At 44.1% G+C, this 20,152-nt stretch overlaps 1 protein-coding gene across 5 annotated transcripts in view; it reads right to left on the bottom strand.

The window, feature by feature from the left end:
• The window catches only part of IPPK (inositol-pentakisphosphate 2-kinase), a 70,026-nt gene that overhangs the window by 36,200 nt on the left and 13,674 nt on the right, over positions 1-20,152 (bottom strand). For 2 of the 5 annotated variants that reach the window (XM_075005811.1, XM_075005812.1), the window contains exons 2-4: positions 12,790-12,880; positions 11,645-11,692; positions 1,858-1,953 (exon numbers count right to left, since the gene is read on the bottom strand). In XM_075005811.1, coding sequence (XP_074861912.1) covers positions 1,858-1,896 — 39 coding nt within the window. In that variant the 5' untranslated portion in view covers positions 1,897-1,953; positions 11,645-11,692; positions 12,790-12,880. Of the gene's footprint in view, positions 1-1,857; positions 1,954-11,644; positions 11,693-12,789; positions 12,881-14,500; positions 14,557-20,152 lie in introns of all 5 variants that reach the window. The other 3 variants (XM_075005814.1, XM_075005809.1, XM_075005810.1) reach the window with 3 other exon arrangements.

The raw sequence follows: 20,152 nt of genomic DNA, 5'->3' as shown, positions 1-20,152 counted from the left end.
TTTCCTTGCAAGTTTAGGGAGGGCTCAAATGCTTGAGGCATTTGGTCTGCCAGAGAGGCAGACTGTGCCCCTGCCTCCCAGTCTGACCCACAGGCAGTACCTCTGGTTCAGAAAAAAATATTTCATGAGCAACAACTGAATTCAAGTTACAGTCTGGCTCCCTAGTAATGTGTAGGACCTCCCAGAAATGAGTTACTCTGCCCTGGGTGCAGCATACAGAAAGAGACGCATGCTATTAGTTGAAGATACAACTATCTCCCACATTTTTCACACAAGATCACATGCTACTTTTTCCTTGCAGGATGCCTGCCTCATTTCTGTCAGCTGAATGCTCCAGTCATAGTAACTCATGGCACAGTATTATAAAAAAAACCACCCACACACACACACGCAGAGTGAAAACAGGTAGCATCAGGTTTCGTCTGGTACCACAAAACCCCATAGATATAACTTCCATGCTATAAAATCCTACTAAATCAGAAGGGGATTTTATTTTTAATGTAATTATTGACATGACAATGTAGAAACTATTTTCAACTCAAGCTCATGTGCTTATTGATGGGCAATCAACACAATCCTTTCACAATTAAAATATAACAGTTACAAAAATAAAAAAGGCACCTTTATCAAAATGAGAGGTTTCCCCACTCCTCCAAATCTCTCCAGTTTCTCTTATTCACATCTGAAAGCCTTAAAGAAGCCAACTTGATCTGGCCCACAAAGAAATCAGAGCCCTCTTATCGCCCCATACCACAGACAAACTGCTATAAACTAGATCTCCTCTCTAATGCATCAAATCCACGGCAAAACAGAACACAGCCAGTCTCGGACAGCTGAGTCCCCTCATATACATCACTTTAGAGACATGAAAGCTTTCACTCCCACCTCCACCAAAGACTAACTACAGCACTTGCCAACTGATCATCTTCACTGTGTCAATGGTGCAAACTCTAAATGATCTGAGCACAATGCAGAATATGGAAAGAGTGCAGAGCATGAGCACTTATAGGCAACGTCTGCATACCCTGATTCAAGCATGTGGAATAGTAACAGAGAGGAAGCCATGCTCGTCTATACACTATCAAAACAAAAAGCAGTCAAGTAGCACTTTAAAGACTAGCAAAGTAGTTTATTAGGTGAGCTTTTGTGGGACAGACCCACTTCTTCAGACCATAAGCAGACCAGAACAGACTCAATATTTAATATTTTCAATATTTAAGGCACAGAGAGTAAGCCATGCTTTGAATATAAAAGCCAGCTCGGCTGTTTCCCTTTCCAGAACAGTGCGACAATTCTTCTTCAGTAACACACATACCTTGAGGTCATTGGCAGAATGCCCCATTCCATTAAAATGTTGACTAACTGGTTTGTGGATCTGGCGGGTTTTGATGTCTGTTTTGTGCCCATTGACCCTTTGTCTAAGGGAGTTTGTCTAAGCCGAGCTGGCTTTTATATTCAAATTTGGCACATTAACACATGGTTTAAATCGTGATGGGAAATTTCTGAGTCACTATAGGGGCTCCTCTGCATACTTGGCTCAATCTAATTCTTGACCTTCTCCCCCACCCCTCTACTCTCTGATTTGCTTACCTTGATTATCTTTTTCTGATTTGTCCTCCTTGCTTACTGTTTTTGGTTCTCTGTGCCTTAAATATTGAGTCTGTTCTGGTCTGGCTATGGTCTGAAGAAGTGGGTCTGTCCCACGAAAGCTCACCTAATAAACTATTCTGCTAGTCTTTAAAGTGCTACTTGACTGCTTTTTGTTTTGATTCAAGCAAAATCACTGAATCTACAGAAGGTTTTTAAAAAGACTAATGGATAAACACAAACTATAGAAGTTGAAGAAAAAATGATTACCCCGTAATGAACGTATTTCTCCCCAAAAAACTGTTTCATGACGTGTTTTCCGAAGTCTACTATGTTTTGAAGGTGGCATAAGATTTCCTCTGGGGCCTGAAAAAGAAAGAATAGCTCATGGTGATAAGTATTTCACACATCTATGTGCAGTAATAACAACATACAGCACCTGAAATACCCACTTGTACGGGAAACTTTCCTAATCATTAGAGGAAAGTATCAGCAACTTCTGCAGATCCTAAAACTGCACTGAAATTTAAGTAACCTTCTAGTTACAAATTTAACTTCCCAAGCATGGAGCAAGAGTAAATCCAAGCAGCAATGCCTTAATTGCCAAAATTGCACAAGTGCTTGTGCCACTGCTCACAGCTTTGGTAAAAGCTGCACATTAACAAACAATACAATGATGAATTTCACTGAAATTTTATGAGCAGCAGGAACACTTACAAGAATCAGATTAATGTCCCTCTGTTTCTGTTTAAGAAGTCTCTGAGCAAAAGTGGAAGAAAATGAAAAGATTGAAACACAGGACACTGGAAAAGAGTAGATCAGAAAGTGCTGCTGGACCCTACCTGAGGCACAGCAACTTAAGAAGGCCTGGAACTCCCAACTGCTGCTACTAAGGCCGCCGCAGCATGACCAGGCCCTTCAAATCACCCTCCCAGTCCCAGGACTCCTGGACAGCATGGCAGGAGCAGCCACGAAAGGCTGGCTGGGAGAGTCTGCTCCACAGCCGTACCCCTTCAAGGGGCCCCAGAGACAACTCCCACACCACCAAGGACTCTGGCATAATCAGTAAGTCCTGGTAATTACGTCTCTCCCCTGCCACAAGCCCTCTCTAACATCACTGCTACCTCTGCAGCAGTCAGGAGGTTCAACAGTGCAGTTCCTACCCACAGACAGAGGCTCAGTTAGAGCAGCCTTTAATTTTACCCAACCTTTACTAAACTGGAGCTTCAGAAGACAGTGCCTCTGAAGGTATCCATGGTAGAAATTCAACCATCAGATGCTTTGATGCTTACCTTCTCACCTGGTTGTTGCCCTAGAAATGTGCCCCCTTATTGCAGTTTAGTTTTCTGTGGATTTTAAACTGTGTGTCAGAGGGTGGGGTAAACTGATGAGGAAGTATATAAGTGCCTACGAGCACAGATAAGGGAGAAAAGGGGATTTTTACACTAATTTTGAAGAGAGGAGTAAAAAGGTTAAGAGACCACAGCAAATATAAGAAGGTAGAGAACATATAGTAAAGGAAGTAAAAGAAAAAGAGAAGAGGAACTACACCAGAGAAAAATATGGAAGCAGACTAACCTGTTTGATTGGATTTATTACATAAACAGTGCAGTGTTGCATAGGGCTCTTTTAGAAACTGAGCATTAGGGCTTTAGGGGTACAAGTATTTTTCAATTCCACCTGGTAAACTCAGGTCTCAGGCCAACAGGTGGGCTAAAACGGTCAACTGATTAATCAGACTCTGTAGCTGGTCCATTTCTTTGTGAAGTGTGAATTAACCTTTCATAAACTTGAGGATTAGGGACCTAAAATCCCAGTTAACAAGTTAATGAATTAAGGGGTTTGGTGGGGGGGAGCTGCTCTAGCCCAAGCTAGAGTGGACTCCCCAACCTCTCCTTCCCACCGCCCACAGCATGTTGGGGATCCAGACTGCTCAGGCTTAGCTGGAGTTTCCCTGGCTGCAGCACTGCTGCAGGCAGAGGGGCACTCCACAGCAGCTGCAGCAGTGCAGGTCTCGGGTGCACTGTGGGCAGGGGCACTCCAGCCCAGCCAGAGCAGTCCCTGTCCATGGCTGGGGGCTGCTGCAGCCCAGCCAGAGTGAAGCAGCCTGTCCAGCCCCTGCATCACCAGCTACTGTGGTGGGCCTTGTGGGACTGGAGCAGCCCCTCCTGGTTAACTAACTGGTATGCCTCATCTTTTTAAGATGAGGCTTACCAGTTAACTGATTAGCCCTTAACCAAGAAATCTTCTGTGAGCTTCAAAACAAAAAGGAAGCTTACAAGAAGTGGAAACTTAGACAGGTGTCTGGGAGTGCATAAAAATGTTGCTTGAGCTCAGTAAGGTCAGAGTGCAACTGCAGCTAGCAAGGGATGTGAAGGATAACAAGAAAGTGGTCAGGGAAAGTGTGGGTCCCTTATGGAATGGGAAAGGGAACCTAGTGACAGATGATGTAGAAAAAGTTGAAGTACCCAATGCTTCTTTTTTTGCCTCAGTCTTCACAAAGTCAGCTCCCAGACTGTTGCACTGAGCAGCACAGTAGTCAAAAAACAGGTTAAGGACTACTTAGAAAAGATAAACAGATACAAGTCCACGAGGCTGTATCTAATGCATCACAGGATGCTGAAAGACTTGGCTGATGTTCTATTTCAGAGCCACTAGCCATTATCTTTGAAAACTCCTAGCAATTAGGACAGGTTCCAGACGACCGGGAAAAGGCAAACGTAGGGCCCATCTTCAAAAAGCGAAAAGCGAAGGATCCGGGGAACTACAGAACAGCTGGCCTCACCATGGTCCCTAGAAAAATAATGGAGCAGGCCCTCAAGGAATCCATTTTGAAACACTTGGAGGAAGGTGATCAGAATCAGTCAGCATGGATTCACCAAGGAGTCAGTTACAAAGATTCCTGGGGCATCCTGAGTTTTTCCAATCTTTACATTACTTTGATATTTTAGAAGAGTAAAGATTTTTGTTTTTCAAGCCCTGCATAGCTCTGCCCCTCCCCATTCAGTTGTATCTCATTCCACTTTGCCATGCTGCTCATTCACCTATCAGCCGGCTTATCCAAAAAGACATTTTTCTCCACATTTCAAGACCCTTTCGAAAAAGCCACCTCTGCCATGAAGCCTACAGCAAACATGCTGACTGAAAGGACAAGTGTAGCCAACCAGGCTTGGGTTCCCCAGAAACAAGGCTGCACCCAAAAGGCGAGTGCTATATTTGGTTTATTGAAAGCGCGTGACACCCGCGACGGGAGCCCCGGAGACACCGCAATCACCAGTGGGGGAAAACCCGACGTGTCGGAGCTTCACTCGGGGAGAGGCTCTGTAACAGGCCTCCTAACACTAGCTAATAAAGCCCAACTCATTACCATAAGATTGCCTAAAATTGCCTATGCATTCCTCATCACTATCTCTTGTGGCCTACAGCCAGCGTAGCCTTGAAGTCTTGGCAAGCATGCCTTGTATGCAGTTGTTGCCATGGCAGGGTTAGCTGTTTTGCAGCTTTTCACCTTGCACAGACTGGTCTGTTTAGATTCTCCTGAGGATTCACAGAGGGGTTGGACTGCACTCTCGACCGTTACAAAGTCTTCTCGCACCCTACACTCCTCCCTGAGACCCCTTTGTGAATTCCGAGGCTAGTAGGAATCAAGTGAGGTGGTTGAGGCTCTTCTGGCAACACAGCGTGCACCTGTGGAACAGACTTGACAACAGCATATGAGAGCAGTGAAAGCAAAGTTACACAAAAGGGCATAGTTTTGCAAGAGAGCAGGAGTAGCACTGACACCTATAAAGCATGTGTCCATGAGCTGTCCCACAGCCATACTGTGGGGCAGACAAAAGGCAGACGCGTTGATGGCAGTTTGTGCCAATGCTACCTATATGTTGGAGCTGTTACTGATATGTGGGCCCCACTTTGAGGCCGTTGCTACAGCAGTCCAGAGGTACCTGTGACCCACCCCATTAAGGGGATCGGGGTCCATACAATAACAGGGGCGATGCCCGTGACCCGCTCAGTGTTGTGCAAATCCCACACCACTGCTAGGATCTGCTTTTCCAGGGTGGTGTACCCACCTTCGGCTCCACAGAGGGTTCATGACCAGAAGCCGATGGGTTCTTTTTGCTGGGTTCCTACCTGCTGCCACAGACCCCAGGACACCACGTCGCCGACAGTTGTTACCTCCAGTTCAAACAGTGGGCCCTGCAGCGGTGCAGTGAGGCGGGCGTGTGCCACCACCGCCTCTTTGCAGAGATCAAAGGCTCGTTGGTGCTTCTCTGTCCAGTTCCACTGGGTGGCTTTGTGCACAAGCTCCTGTTACGACAGTGTCTAGGGCAGCTTGAACAGTCAGTTCATCTGGTCCCGAGATCATAACGTCGTCGATGTAGTGGTAGCAGGCCGTTCAGTCAGGGAGGTCCAGATGCTTCAGATCGGCCTGAACTAGCTGACAGCAGATCATTGGGGAGTGCTTAAAGCCCTGGTAACACAGTAAACGTGTACTGCTTTGTTAGCCACGTGAAGGCAAACTGCTCCTGACTCTCGGGATGAATGTCAATAGAGAACAACACATTGGCCAGATCTATGACGGCATGCCACGGCAAGGCTGCCAGAGTGATGCCTCCAGGATGGTACCCATGTCCAGAACTACGGCCGTAAGCTCCAGGGTCACCGTATTGAGTTCCCGATAGTCCACTGTCATGAGTCACGATCCATCCAGCTTCTTCACTGGCCAGATGGGGCTGTTGAAGGCACTCAGCGTAGGGCGAATAATCTCCGCCTGTAGCAATGCAGCAATAGTGTCACTGATCTCGTGCTCTCCACCAGGAATACGGTACTGCTTGACTGACACCGGGATCTGGGGGACCGGCAAGCGCACAGGGTCCCATTTGGGATGTCCCCGCAACAGGGGCTCCACAGTTCTGATTACCCGAATGTATTGGGGGTGCCCAAAGACAAAACAGCCCATACTGCGTATCCACACACCGGCCACGCAAGACGTCCAGTCCAATGATGTATTCACCTAAAGGTGCAGCCAGCACAGTCGCCCAAAAGGGAAGGGCCTTCCCCAGCCCCTCCACCGAATAAGACCTCCACCGAATAAGCGGTGGTCTCCACTCCTCCGAGGCCCTGCACGACCACCACGTGACCCACAGTCTGGGTAGAATGCAGAATGGTCACCTCGGCTCCAGTGTCTAACAGAGCTAGCACATGCTGCTCCCCTCCCCGGGGCCACTTGATGGTTAACGGGACAAATGGGCGCCGGTCCCCTGCTACCTGTTGCACCGCCATAGCCCGTACCGCAGGGGACCCGCCTCCCTGTCACTTCCTAGGGGGAAGGGTCCAGTCGACCGGGGCGCTGGGCTCGGTCCTCCCCTCAGCTCCTGTACCTTTCTGTGGTGCCTGAGTCTCACCAGCCCTCTTGGAGGCACCCACATCCTCACTCCGCTGGGTAGGTGGCAGTTGTAACCAACACTTGTACAAGTCTGGTGTTGGCAAACCATTGATCTCCTCACGGGGCACTCCTGCCTTCAGCAAGTCCGTCCACATGGTTCTCCGGGTCACCCGAGCGTGCCCTCTCTCCTGTCCAGGGGCTCCCGCCCAACCACCTTTTCCTTTTGTGGCGCAAACCACTTTCGCGCCTATGACAGCCTCTAACTGCATCAACGTGCCAATCGCGCCTATGACAGCCTCTAACTGCATCAACGTGCCAACCAAGTCACCTACATTCCCGCCCACTGCCATGACCACAGCCATAAGGGAGGCCTTCAGCTCGAGAGGGGCAAGGCGTAACAGAGTGGCCTTGATAGATTTCTGGACCGCTATATCATCCGGTCCCATGTCGATGAAAGCCACAGCCCATGCCATGCCCAGCTGCCGCAGCACACTCACCCCTTCTGGGATTGTGCGCCAGGGCCTCACCAAGGCTTCCAGTTCCCCCGGGGAGGGGTAGATCTGGTCCACCGCCGCAGTCAACCAGCGGTACAGGGACGGTGCTTCCATGGCGTGTCCCTGTGCATCATTCAGACCTTGCATAGTCTGCAGTGCCTGTCTGACCTGTGAATCCTGGAACACCACGCCCATCTGGTGGAGCTCCGCAAGCAGCAGCAACACTGTTGCCGGCGTTGTCCCACACACGCACTAGCCAGGCCAAAAGGCCTTCCCCTGGCTCCTGCTTAAAACTCTTCACCATCTCCTGCAACTCGTCTTAAACATCCGCCAGACCTCATTGCAGTGACCTCCTTCTGCCCTCAGCTCCCAAATGGGGCACGCCTGTCTCGGGTTGGTTTGCACAGCCTCCCCGTTCACCACCTCCTCCTCCTCCTCCTCCTCCTCCGACAAGGAACAGCTACAAATGTTCCCATCCCAGGTCTCAGGGTCCCAAGTCGCTAGCGCAAGGACTGCATGCACTTGGGCCATCGACACCGGTTCTTTCCCTAGTTTCACGTGCTGCTGATTTGCAACTCTCGCTGCCAACACCTCACAACGATGGGTTAACTGTTGCATCCTTTTGGACTGCAAGGTAACCACCTCCTGTGCTATTGCCCATGCATCCACCAAATCGTGACATTCCTGCTCCTTCCCCGCCAGCGCCTTCTTGCAGGCAGAGAAGCTCATCATCCAGGGCCTGGAGGGCAGTTAGGAAAAGCCACGCTACCTCTTCCACCACCCTTTTGTCTGTCCCTGGCCGGCGGCTCAGCCGCAGCCGATGCAACGCCCCTTCTACCTATACCGGCATCACGCCTGCCACCTCCTGCAACTCCAGCCAGTCTGCCAGGGCTGCCCAACAGGCCACCATCTGCGCTACCAGCCCCCATCGCTCCGTCGAGGGCCATCCTGGTATGCGCTCCAGGGCCAGCGCTGGCGTCCCTGCCTCCCCCGCTTTCAACCAAAAAGGCATCATACCTGGAGAACCCTGCTTGCTGTGCCAATTGTAGCCAACCAGGCTCAGGTTCCCCAGAAACAAGGCTGCACCCAGAAGGCGAGTGCTATATTTGGTTTATTGAAAGCGCGTGACACCCGCGATGGGAGCCCCGGAGACACCACAATCACCAGTGGGGGAAAACCTGACGCGTCGGAGCTTCACTCGGGGAGAGACTCTGTAACAGGCCTCCTAACGCTAGCTGATAAAGCCCAACTCATTACCATAAGATTGCCTAAAATTGCCTATGCATTCCTTATCACTAACTCTTGTGGCCTACTGCCAGCGTAGCCTTGAAGTCTTGGTGAGCACGCCTTGTATGCAGTTGTTGCCATTGCAGGGTTAGTTGTTTTGTAGCTTTTCACCTTGTACAGACTGGTCTGTTTAGATTCTCCTGAGGATTCACAGAGGGGTCGACTGCACTCTCAACTGTTACAAAGTCTTCTCACACCCTACAACAAGCCTCACTCAAAAGCAATTTTGAAGTAGCTTCCATGTTCTTTTTAAATGTTACAAAGATAAGTTTTGTTTACATAACCACACATGTTGTACCACCTCCTCCCTTATTCATTTGCCTGCGTGACTCTAAACTGCAACCACCTCAAGGCAAGAGTCATGCAAACTACCATTACAGGAAATGGTTAAAGGAAATAAGGCAATCGTTTAATGAATTTAAAATTCAGAGTTTGTTTTACAAAAGATGAAGATTTGAAAGTGTAAATACACTACAGATTACAAACTTCAAGTTTGCAGTCATTCTTGGTTTACAATCTTCCATCTATTGCAGAGGGAACTAATTAGGAAATAACTGATGTTGTGAACTACTGAAAGATTACTACTAGATCCCCCACCTGAAAATGCTGCAGTTAGATGAAGCTGAACACAAGAGAATGGAATAGAATGCTAAGAGAATTACTGAATTTTACTCCTTTACCTATCTAAATAATTACTTATACAGGAAAGAGACCTCTGGTGCTCCAACCCCCTGCTAAACGCAGGCCCAATCCTAACTAAATAAGCCCAAGCAGGACGTTGTCAAGACAGGGCTTAAATACCTCTAGGGATGGTGATTCCACCACCTCTCTAGGTAACCCATTCCAATGCTTTACCACCCTCCTAGGGACGTAATTTTTCCTAACATCCAACCTTGACCCTCCTCACTGCAAATTAAGACCACTGCTTCTCATTCTGTCATTTGTCACCACTGAGAACAGTCTCTCTCCATCCTTTTTGGAACCCCTTCCGCTCTTTCAGGTAGTTGACAGCTGCTACAAAATCCCCCATCACTGTTCTTCTGCAAACCAAATAAGCTTCAAATCCCTCAGCCTCTCCTTGTAAGTCAAAATACATACAAAGTCCCTGAAATAAAATGTGCACACAGATACTAGAGTCCCTCATATCAGGTGACCTTCAGAACGCCAAAGACTAACTCCTACAAACACCAGTGTAAATGGAATTCTCTGGTGACTAATATGTAACTATCAGTAATATCGCCAATAACCTCCCTTTTCTTCTCTTCATCCTACAGCATGTGAAAATATTCAAAGAGTTCCAATGACTGGAAGTATTTCAATCTTACTTTTGTCTCATTTTTAATAGAAGAGAAAGATGAATGCAAAATGTTGACTCAAATGTATAATATTTGCATATACACACACGGGTGCACTAGCACAGAGAACTAAAATTGCTGCATTTTTTCCTTCCTCTCTAAATACTATTACTATTTAGGCAGATGGTAAGACTTGTACTCTAACCATAGCTGTAGGGCAAGCATGACTACATGACCGTTCAGCAGCTGTTAGTCATCTCCTTATTTAAAGAGATCTCAAATATTCTATATTTGTTATTCTTAAGTTTTCACTTCTCATTATAGATCTGTAATAGACATTACATAAACCCTGAGCTGAAATTTTCAAGTGGAAATTAAAGAAAGTGTGAAGGGGGCAATTTTAGGCAAAATATTTAAGATGGATGTTTGGTTAAGATCTACATCTGACATTTCTGGAATTCAAGATAACTTTAAAAAGAAATTTGGTGAAGTGAGGTCCACAATTAAGTAACCAACTATGTAGTTTTCAAAAATGCTCCAGCAAAATTTTAAAAATACACACAATTAAATATCTTTTCAGCATATTTAAGCACTGTACACCCTTGCATATAAGTAAGTAAACCTAAACCACTTACAAGTGTTTATTTGATCCCACTCAAACACACTGACTTAAACACATGACATTACAGTAGCAAAGTGGTTCTCAGACTGTGGGTCACAACCTTTTGTTCTAGTCAGTAGGGCCAGCATTGAACATGGTGGGACCCAAAGCTGAAGTGTGAGCTGCACCCCTGCCCAGAGTCATGAACTAAGTTGGTTATCAGAAAAGGGTTGTGGTGCAATGGGTGTTCCTGCAGACAACCCCTAGAAGGATGAGCTCTTACAGACTACAGTAAGGCATGTCAGATGAATAGCTGATACAGTGGGTTACCACTAAATTGTCCAACTCTCGGCACAGATAGAAGCTATTTGTAGTTGACAGATAGCACCAGTGCACTTCCTTAGGGCTTTTTAAAGTATTTTATACCATAAAAAAAATATTTCAACAGTTATTTGTCAGAGTATCTACTACAGGCTGAATGTCTCTAGTCCGGAACTCTCTCATCTGACATCATCTGTAATCTGGCACGATTTTAGTTAACCAGATGACTACTTTTCATAGGTGTGGCCAAGTTTCCTGTAGTCCCATAAAGTTTGTTACAGCTTCCAGTCCTGGCACTCAATGCTCTCCCCTGTTATTTAGCTCTAATTTACCCCTAAATGTCTCTTAAGAGCCCAGTGTGCAGTGGAAATGTCTGTAATGCTGCTACGCAATATTGACCTCCCGTGATCTGACAAATTCCCTCATTAGGTACAAGAGGTTCAACCTATGCTGAATCTATACTACCAAGTGTAGCACCAAATTAACAAAATCAGCACAATGCTTTTCCCTGGTGGTCCCTAAAGCTTCACTGCATAGGCCCTACAACAGACACCATTATAGAAGTGGGCATTAACAAGGGGTAGAAGTGAAGAGGTGTTTTTTTTTTTGTTTGTTTGTTTTAAAAGCACAATGGGTGAACAGTAATATGGCAGAACAATGTATTGTGCCTTACCTTTTTGCGGTTTGGGGAAAGCTTCAGAAAACGCAGCACCACACAACGCTAAATAAGAGAAAATGAGGGGAAATTGTTACAATTGCATTAGAAACAGTTTACACAGCACAATACTTTGTTTTTCAGAAATTAAAAAATTCATTTAAACATTTAAGAAAGGCACATAGGTGATCTTGTGGTTAAGATTCTAAATTGAGATTCAGGTGTATACTACTCCCAAGCTTGATCTTGGACACGTTACTCTCTCTGTGCTTCCGCCCATCTGTAAACAAGGACAACACTTCCATACCTCACATATCTGGTCTGGTGATAAACTGTTCAGATTTTGTGATACTGACCACCACAGAAAAGAACAAAATGTATTTAAAAGTATTTTCCCAATGAATTCTGGCTCCACATGACTTAGGTTTCTACTTGAGACCTAGCTGCCCGAAAAAAAGACAATTTCAAGATACTTAGAAGATGTCTATTCACAACAGCAAGCAATAGCCACAATTTTGAAATTCTACTGGGTAATAGACACTAAGTTTATTAAAATAAGTAAATATAAAGAAAAGAGAGCCACAGCATTACAACTGAAGCCATGTGTGTCACACTGGGCAAAATATTACAGATTTCCAATATTTCCTCTCTTGCCAACCCACATACATCTCCTACAAATCAATATTTTTAAACACACAAAGTGAAGTTACTTCATTTTTTTTTCTTCAGTTCTATACAGGAAACTAACACTGAGGTTCCCAAGTTGGTCACAGACAAACTGTATATGAAAGTAACACTTATCCCAGATGAGCACTTTCATTTTCAACAATTCAAGATGAAAAAAAAAAAAAAAAACAACTGTTGGTCTAATTTAGATTTAATAAGGCATGGAGTTGTAAATAGCTGACTGAAGGTCTAATAAAAACATTTCCCTTGGAGAAGGAAATTCACCAGAGGAATCCTTCAAGTCCTGAAAGCTTACTGAAATCAACATTCTTTACTCTGTGGAAATATTCAGTTAAAAAAACCTGACTCCCTCACAGTTCAACAGCATCTTGACTGAAATTAAGTTTCATTATTGTAGGCACAATTCATGCCTGGAAAAAAAGTCACTCCTATCCCACAGAGCTTACAGTCTAAGTACTCAATCTGCAAATACTTACTTCGCATTTCCTTTTCTTGTATGCTAAGTCCAAGAATGGTGGACTTCAAGGGGACTAGTGCATCCTAGAAGACCGCCTTTATTACACCAAACTGTGGGGGCCAGAGTAGAAACAATATTAAGCATTTGTTTTCTGTAGTAAACATTTTGCCGCCTAACGTTTTAAAAAGTTTCAGCTCCCTTAGATGAGAGGCAGAAAAGGAATTACATGTGTATTTGCTCTGACAGAGTAAAGCATGTTGAAAGCAGAAAAGATGCCCCTAACACAAACTGAGGAAAAAACACTGCTGATTCTGCATCTATTATGCTAACTACAAGGATGTGCAGAAAGTAGCCACTATGTTGGAAATAATGTTTATTGGGCTTTCATGTGTCCAATTCAAAGGAGACACCATGGCAAAACAGCACTGAATCTGGGCATGGATATGTTTAACTGCATATCACTGAATTGGAAAGAGCAATTATTTTTACAGAGTTGCATGAAAGGGTACCAGGAGGGAGGCAAGACAGATGAGAAAGACAAAGCCAAAACAATAAACAAGTGAAGTCTGGGTGCCAACATTACAGTTAAACTGAAAACTATCCTCCCTTGCTGCCTAACGGTTTGGTCCAGAAGACTGGGGACTAAGGAATGCACTTATCTAATAAACAGCCTCCAAAACAAGGGATGAAAATATATAGTCTCCTTGTTGTTTTCAAAATCTGCTATCACAAAACACATGGTAGCCTCCTGCTCCAATACAGTACCATACTAATAGTCTAACTTGTGAAATCACCATCTTCTGAATTCCAATTTAACTGTCTCTGAAAGGGTTCCAATGATTTGGGCTGAAAACTACACTCTAAAAAGAAAATTTTGTAGATAAATCTAGGATTTTAGAAGGGTTAACCTGGATCTGAGCTCTGTACTGACAAAAATTGCTGGATGGCAGCTGCTCATTTCTGTAGTTCTATTACTTTACCTCCTTGACAGTTTAAATGTTGAGTTTCATTTCAACAAACTTACGTACTGCTTGGTTTTATGTATTACAATAATGCTCAACACTTTTTTAATTTAAATAAATGTTTTCCTTTGGCTACATCTACACTAGCCAAAAACTTTGAAATGGCCATTTGCATGGCCATTTCAAAGTTTATTAATGAGGTGCTGAATATGTATTTCAGTGCTTCATTAGCAAGCGGGCGGCCATGGCACTTCGAAATTGACGCGGTTCGCCCCCGTGCAGCTCATCTAGACAAGGCTCCCTTTCGAAAGGACCCCAGCTACTTCGAAGTCCTCTTATTCCTGTGAGCAGATGGGAATAAAGGGGACTTCGAAGTAGCCGGGGTCCTTTTGAAAAGGAGCCCCGTGGCAGGGAGCCACGTCAATTTCGAAGTGCCGCGGCCGCCCGCATGTTAATGAGGCGCTGAATATGTATTTCAGCGCTTCATTAGTAAACTTCAAAATGGCCATTTGCATGGCTATTTTGAAGTTTTTGGCTAGCATAGACACAGCCTTTCCATTTTCAAGCATTCAGATAAGGTGTATGCTGATCATTTCTCCTCAATTTTAATTAAAATCTCACCAATTTTTAAGGCCCCCATATTAGGTAAGCAGACACATAAAAAGAGACGAACACTAATTACTAGATTTGGAAAGGTATCCAGATTTTTTTTTTAAATTGCCTCTTCACAAATTTTAAATATGACAGTGCAACGTCCCTTTAATGTACCAGTTTGACAGATGTTAATCTGAAGCCACTGTACGCACATTGCAACATCAACTGAACTGTTTAAAAAAAAAAAAAAAAATCAGGTTTTGCAACTTCCATTCTTACAAACAAACGCATTTCTGGTAAAGTGGCATACTTTAAAACAAGTTTCTTAATTTAATTTCCAGTTTAGATTTGATAAACCATTATCTCATGATAAATAGCTACAGCTTTCTTAATTCGCTTCTATGAAGTCTCCGCAATGAGACAGATGGCAAACCAAGTGAAGGCTTAGACTCTGAAGCATTCATTAAACACAAGAATTCCCAGCTGCTATTAAGTTACTTTCACCCCAGTGCTCATCTTAATATGGCATTGATATTCTGATTAAACTTTGTTCACTCCTGTAATTTACTTAGTATATTTCATTAAAAGAAAGCGATTTTCAAGAGATAGCAGAAATGTAGCACTTTAAAAAGACTAACAAAATGATTTATTCAGTGATAAGCTGTTGTGGGACAGACCCAATTCATCAGATCAATCTCATTTCCAATACAGACTGACATTTATAAGTACGGAGGACCCCCCACCCCCAAAAAGGGCAATAAAAGCTGACAAATCAAATATGTAGGAGGGGAATGGGGGGGGGTGTTAATTGTCCATGAGAGCTCCCACGAAAGCTCATCACGAAATAAATCATTCTGTTAGTCTTTAAAGTGCTAAGTTTCTGCTGTTTTGTTGGAGTACTGACTAACATGGCTACCTCTGTTACTTTCCAAGAGATAGTACATAGATGCAAAAATCCTTACAGCAAAAAAAGTATTGTTAAGAGGATTATTTACAGAGCACAAAGGAAAGCTCACACAGATTAGGTGTACAAACATCACCTATTTGATGAAATAGGATGTGATGATGAAACTCCATTGTTACATGGCACCCATTCTTGTAAACCAGAAGGCTATTGATCATTAAATCTCAAAGCATGCCTACTAACCGGACTACAAAAGAGCTAGTTTGAAAAGTAGGGGTGTGTTTACATGACAAAGTTTTGGCCACAAAAGTAATGTTGAAACACAGAAGTCACAAAAAGAGGTTGCTGAAGAACATTTACACTAGCTCCCTCTTGACAGATCATACCCACAATCTGTGTGAAAAGAAAGATGAAATATTTGTTCATGGACTGAGAACTGAGGCACAGCACTTGGGCACACAGTTTGAGCAGCCAGACACTAGGAATGTCAGGAGGACCCCATAGGGTTGCCATTAACATCAGGGAGGCTTTGAGGAACCATTCTGACAATGAGTGACGCTAAAATGTCTCTTTTGGGGTTGCTTCCCTGCTGCATCTGACTCTTCATCCAAAGTAGTGCATTCCCATGAAAGAAAGGGATTTGGCAGCCTGCTCCTGGGGCCTGAGAGACTGCTATGGGTTTCAGAACAGAAAATAAAATCATTGTACCATTAAAATAGCCCAGATGCTTTGTATATTGGACAGACTTCTAACTCCCTTAGACAAAGGGTCAACGGCCACAAAACGGACATCAAAACACTCTAGATCCACAAACCAGTTAGTCAGCATTTTAATGGAATGGGGCATTCTGTCAACGACCTCAAGGTATGTGTTACTGAAGAGAAATTATCGCTCCGTTTTAGAGAGAGAAGTGGACGAGCTGACATTTATATTCAAATTCGGCACATTAACACATGGTTTAAATCGTGATGGGAACTTTCTGAGTCACTATAGGGGCTCCTCTGCATACTTGGCTCAATCTAATTCTTGATCTTCCCCCCAACCCCTCCACTCTCTGATTTGCTCACCTTGATTATCTTTTTCTGATTTGTCCTCCTTGCTTACTGTTTTTGGTTCTCTGTGCCTTAAATATTGAATCTGTTCTGGTCTGGCTATGGTCTGAAGAAGTGGGTCTGTCCCATGAAAGCTCACCTAATAAATTATTTTGCTAGTCTTTAAAGTGCTACTTGACTGCTTTTTGTTTTGATACCATTAAAAATGTTTGCCTTTATTGATCATTGCAAATCAGACACACACATAGGCTTTTGGTTCGGGCAAAGCCCCACAACTTTATTTGTAGCTCCAGCTGTCAGTCACAGGTGTGATAGGCAATTGAGTGCGACGGAAACAGGTCATTCCCAGACAGTGGCTGTGTCTACACTACAAAAATAACTTCTATGTTGCTTACTTCGAAGTACAACTTCAAAGAAAGCAACTTCGAAGCTCAGCGCCTACACACACCCCACCTCAAAGTCAAACTTCAAAGCAGGGCACTACTCCATTCCTAGGAATGGAGTAAAGACTTCAAAGTTGGGCTCCCTACTTCAAAGTTAACTTCAAAGTAAGGGAAAATGTGCACAGACTCTCTGCTGGCTACTTTGAAGTAGTGCTTAACTTCAAAGTTAGTTCCTAGTGAAGAGACAGCCAGTGAAAAGGACTGAGTGGATATAGAGAGTGGGTTGCTAGACAAAGAGTTCTGCCTGCATGGCAGGGGTGGTTTAGGCCTGTTCTGCTTACGCTGTACCTTGATTAAACACAACAACAATGTTCTGGTTTGCTCCTCCATCAGTCTGATCATGCACTCAGTGGCGTCTTTCCCATCTTGCCTTTCACTACTCAGCCACTGCTCCTCTATTTTTTGTGCCTCAATTGAGGAGTGGTTCAAAACCTCCCTCACAAAATCATCCCTGTTTCAATTGAGTCTCCTCCTTAGTTGACACACACTACGAGCAGGAGAAGTTTCTTGCATACTCAAGGTCTCCTCTGCAACACAAAGTAACAAAAGAGAAGCTGTAAAATTCCTGCTCAAGGTTGAAACATTTCCACTTATAGGGACCTTTTTCAACATCCGTACCATTTTCCTATTGGCACTTACACTGTAAACATGGCGAGTTTGTGTGAATGGGAAGGGGAAAAGAGAGGGGTAGGCATGGGGCATAGGAACATACAGTCCTGGCTTGTGCAGCAGGTTGGCATGGAAATAATTCTAATGATATCCCACTTCTCCACAGACTGGTATCACTCTTGCCGATAAGTCACTCAGGAGGGTAAGCAGAAAAACCCGGACTCTACTTCCAGATGCTAAAAGAGGTAACTCTGCTCGTTATGAGGCCCAGTTATGTTCCACTTTGGTTCCCTGAACTCTGAAGAATGGTGTGGGAGAGTATCATACCACCATGGGGGAGAGGGGAAAGAAGGCAGACACACAGCTGCACAGACATAGAACTTAACTAGTCTCTGGCAGTCTCCAGGGCAGCTCTCTACAGGATTCAATTAACATCTCAGTGTGCAACAACACCGTTTCGACATAACATCCAGCCAGGCAGGACTATGTCAGCTCAGAGAAACACAGACACTTTCCTGCCTTTCTGGGCCCTACCCACACCATTGCACTCCCCAAGCCAGAGCCACTCATCCTGCATCTCATCCCTCTTGAGCTGCTGCCAAGACTGGCCATTCACCTTGGGACTTGAGAGCAGTTCCTGGCTGCTTGCCATACAGGGCGATCCCACTGTGAGACCTACATACTTGTCCCGTTCTTATTTCATCTATGATTTCATTGTCCAGGTTAAGTCCTCTTTCTGCTGAGTCAGTGCCTTTGGAATGATCCATAGGGTTCTTGGTGATGGAGGTGGGCTTGGCCCTCTGGATTGTAACCATCTAAAAACAGCATATCGTACGTGCAGTAACAGAATGATGATTTGCCTCCCTCAGCTTATGGTATGACTGCCTCAGTTCCTTTATCTTCATTCTCAGCTGCAGTGTACCACACTCAGACCCCTTTCCACACAAAGATCAAAAAACAGGCTCACACATGTCCCAGTTCCTATGAGTTATTCGCAGCTGGGACTGCACAGAATCCTCTCCCCACACACTGATAAGATCCAAAAGCTCCACTGGGGCCCAAGCAGGAGAGCATTTGGTGCAACTACTAGCCCTCATCAGCTGGGAAGATGCTATGAGCGCACTCCATGCTGAGCCACACAACAGGAAATGGAATTTAAATTTCCCAGGCCTTGGAAGGGAGGCAGATTGTTGTTTACCTGGCTACCAGGCAGTGAAGTCCAAAGTGCTGCTATTTGAACATTGTGGGAAACATCCTGAAGTTAGAAAGGTGAAAAAAGGCCTCCTGTAGTACACACTACATGACAGTTGACAAAAAGAGAGGGAAAAGAAAAAAGTCCCTCATGGATGTGGAAGTTTTTTTGTTGCCACAAGTTTTGTCAAGGGGAACACTATTGGGTTTTTGGCAACAAAAAACTTACACTGTTAGATATGCCCTAAGTAGCAAACAGCTTTTGAAAGTGGGAGTGACCACACTCAGGCACAAAGTCAATAAAACTTATAGTCTGAAACCTCTTCTCTCCATTATGTTAAAAAGGAAATAGTACTGAAAAGTAACACCCCTCCCATGCATGCACATAAATGACCTTTCAAAAAAGAACCAAGGGCTCTGTTTAGTAAACTGTCCTAGACAGAAAAATGTGAGCCAGGAATTAAAGTGGACGCAAATAAGATAAATGCTATTACAAAGATAAATGCTGTGTGCTGTACATCAAACTGTGGTCTGTGGACCACCAATGCTCCACAAGTCCCTTTCAGATGGTTCCCTGTAGGAGTCCAATGTCAGAAGATTTTTTTCCTGAAAACCAACTGGTTATTGAAAAAAGTTACAAAGAAAAACATGTTACTCTTAAGCAACAGTTTGAAGACTGGTTCAGCTTCTACTGGAAAGTAAATACAAACGATATGTAGGTCTTTTGGAATTGTAATCAGTGAGATTCCCTCTGGTTTTTCCAATAAGGCAAAAGAGTGCTTGGTGAAGCTTTCTTGTGATGAAAGTTTAGTTAGAATTTAAAATTCCCTAAATAAGTGCTGGATTCAAAGAACTAGAGAGTATCCAGAATTTGCAGACATAACAGTGTACTTTCTAACATCATTTGATGCTACACACCTATGTGAGGAAGTATTTTCATCACTTATCACCCTCCACTATAAATACAGAAGCAGGATGAATACTGAATCTGACTGAATGCTAAAGCAGAAAATAGTCTGCCCCGCCCCGCCGCTTCAAAAAAAATTGAGAGCCACTGTGCTACATATTAAAGAGAGTCTCAGGTCTTCCCTTCAAGCAGCAGAAGGTAGCACAACAGTGAGAGTAGACATTTTGGGCTTCTCCACACAAAATTTATACCACACTGATTATAAATTACACAATAGGTTTGTCAATTAATTGCAGTTAACTCCTGTAATTAACTCAAAGTGTTACAATAGAATACCAATTGAAATTTAATAAGCTTTTTGAACGTTCTTGTACATTTTCAAAATATATTGATTTCTATTACAACACAAGATGCATGTACAGTTTTCAATTGCTTTTATTACAAATATTTGCACTGTAAAAATAGTATTTTTCAATTCACCTCATAAGTACTGACGTGCAATCTTATCATGAAGGCATAATTTACAATTACATTCAAAAACAAAAAACAATGGAAAACTTTAGCACCTACAAGTATAGCCAGTCCCACTTCTTCAGCCAAATGCCAAATTTCTTTAAATTTAGGGGAAATAATGTTGCCCCCTTATTTACAAACAGGTAGCTGGGTTAGTCTCTATCCTCACAAATCAAAAAAGCAGTCCTGTAGCACTTTAAAGACTAA

Source organism: Carettochelys insculpta, chromosome 11 (assembly GCF_033958435.1).
Source record: "Carettochelys insculpta isolate YL-2023 chromosome 11, ASM3395843v1, whole genome shotgun sequence".
Classification (NCBI taxonomy): Eukaryota; Metazoa; Chordata; order Testudines; family Carettochelyidae; genus Carettochelys; species Carettochelys insculpta.
The sequence above is the reverse complement of the archived record's forward strand: the minus strand, read 5'-3'. Positions and strand labels throughout refer to the sequence as shown.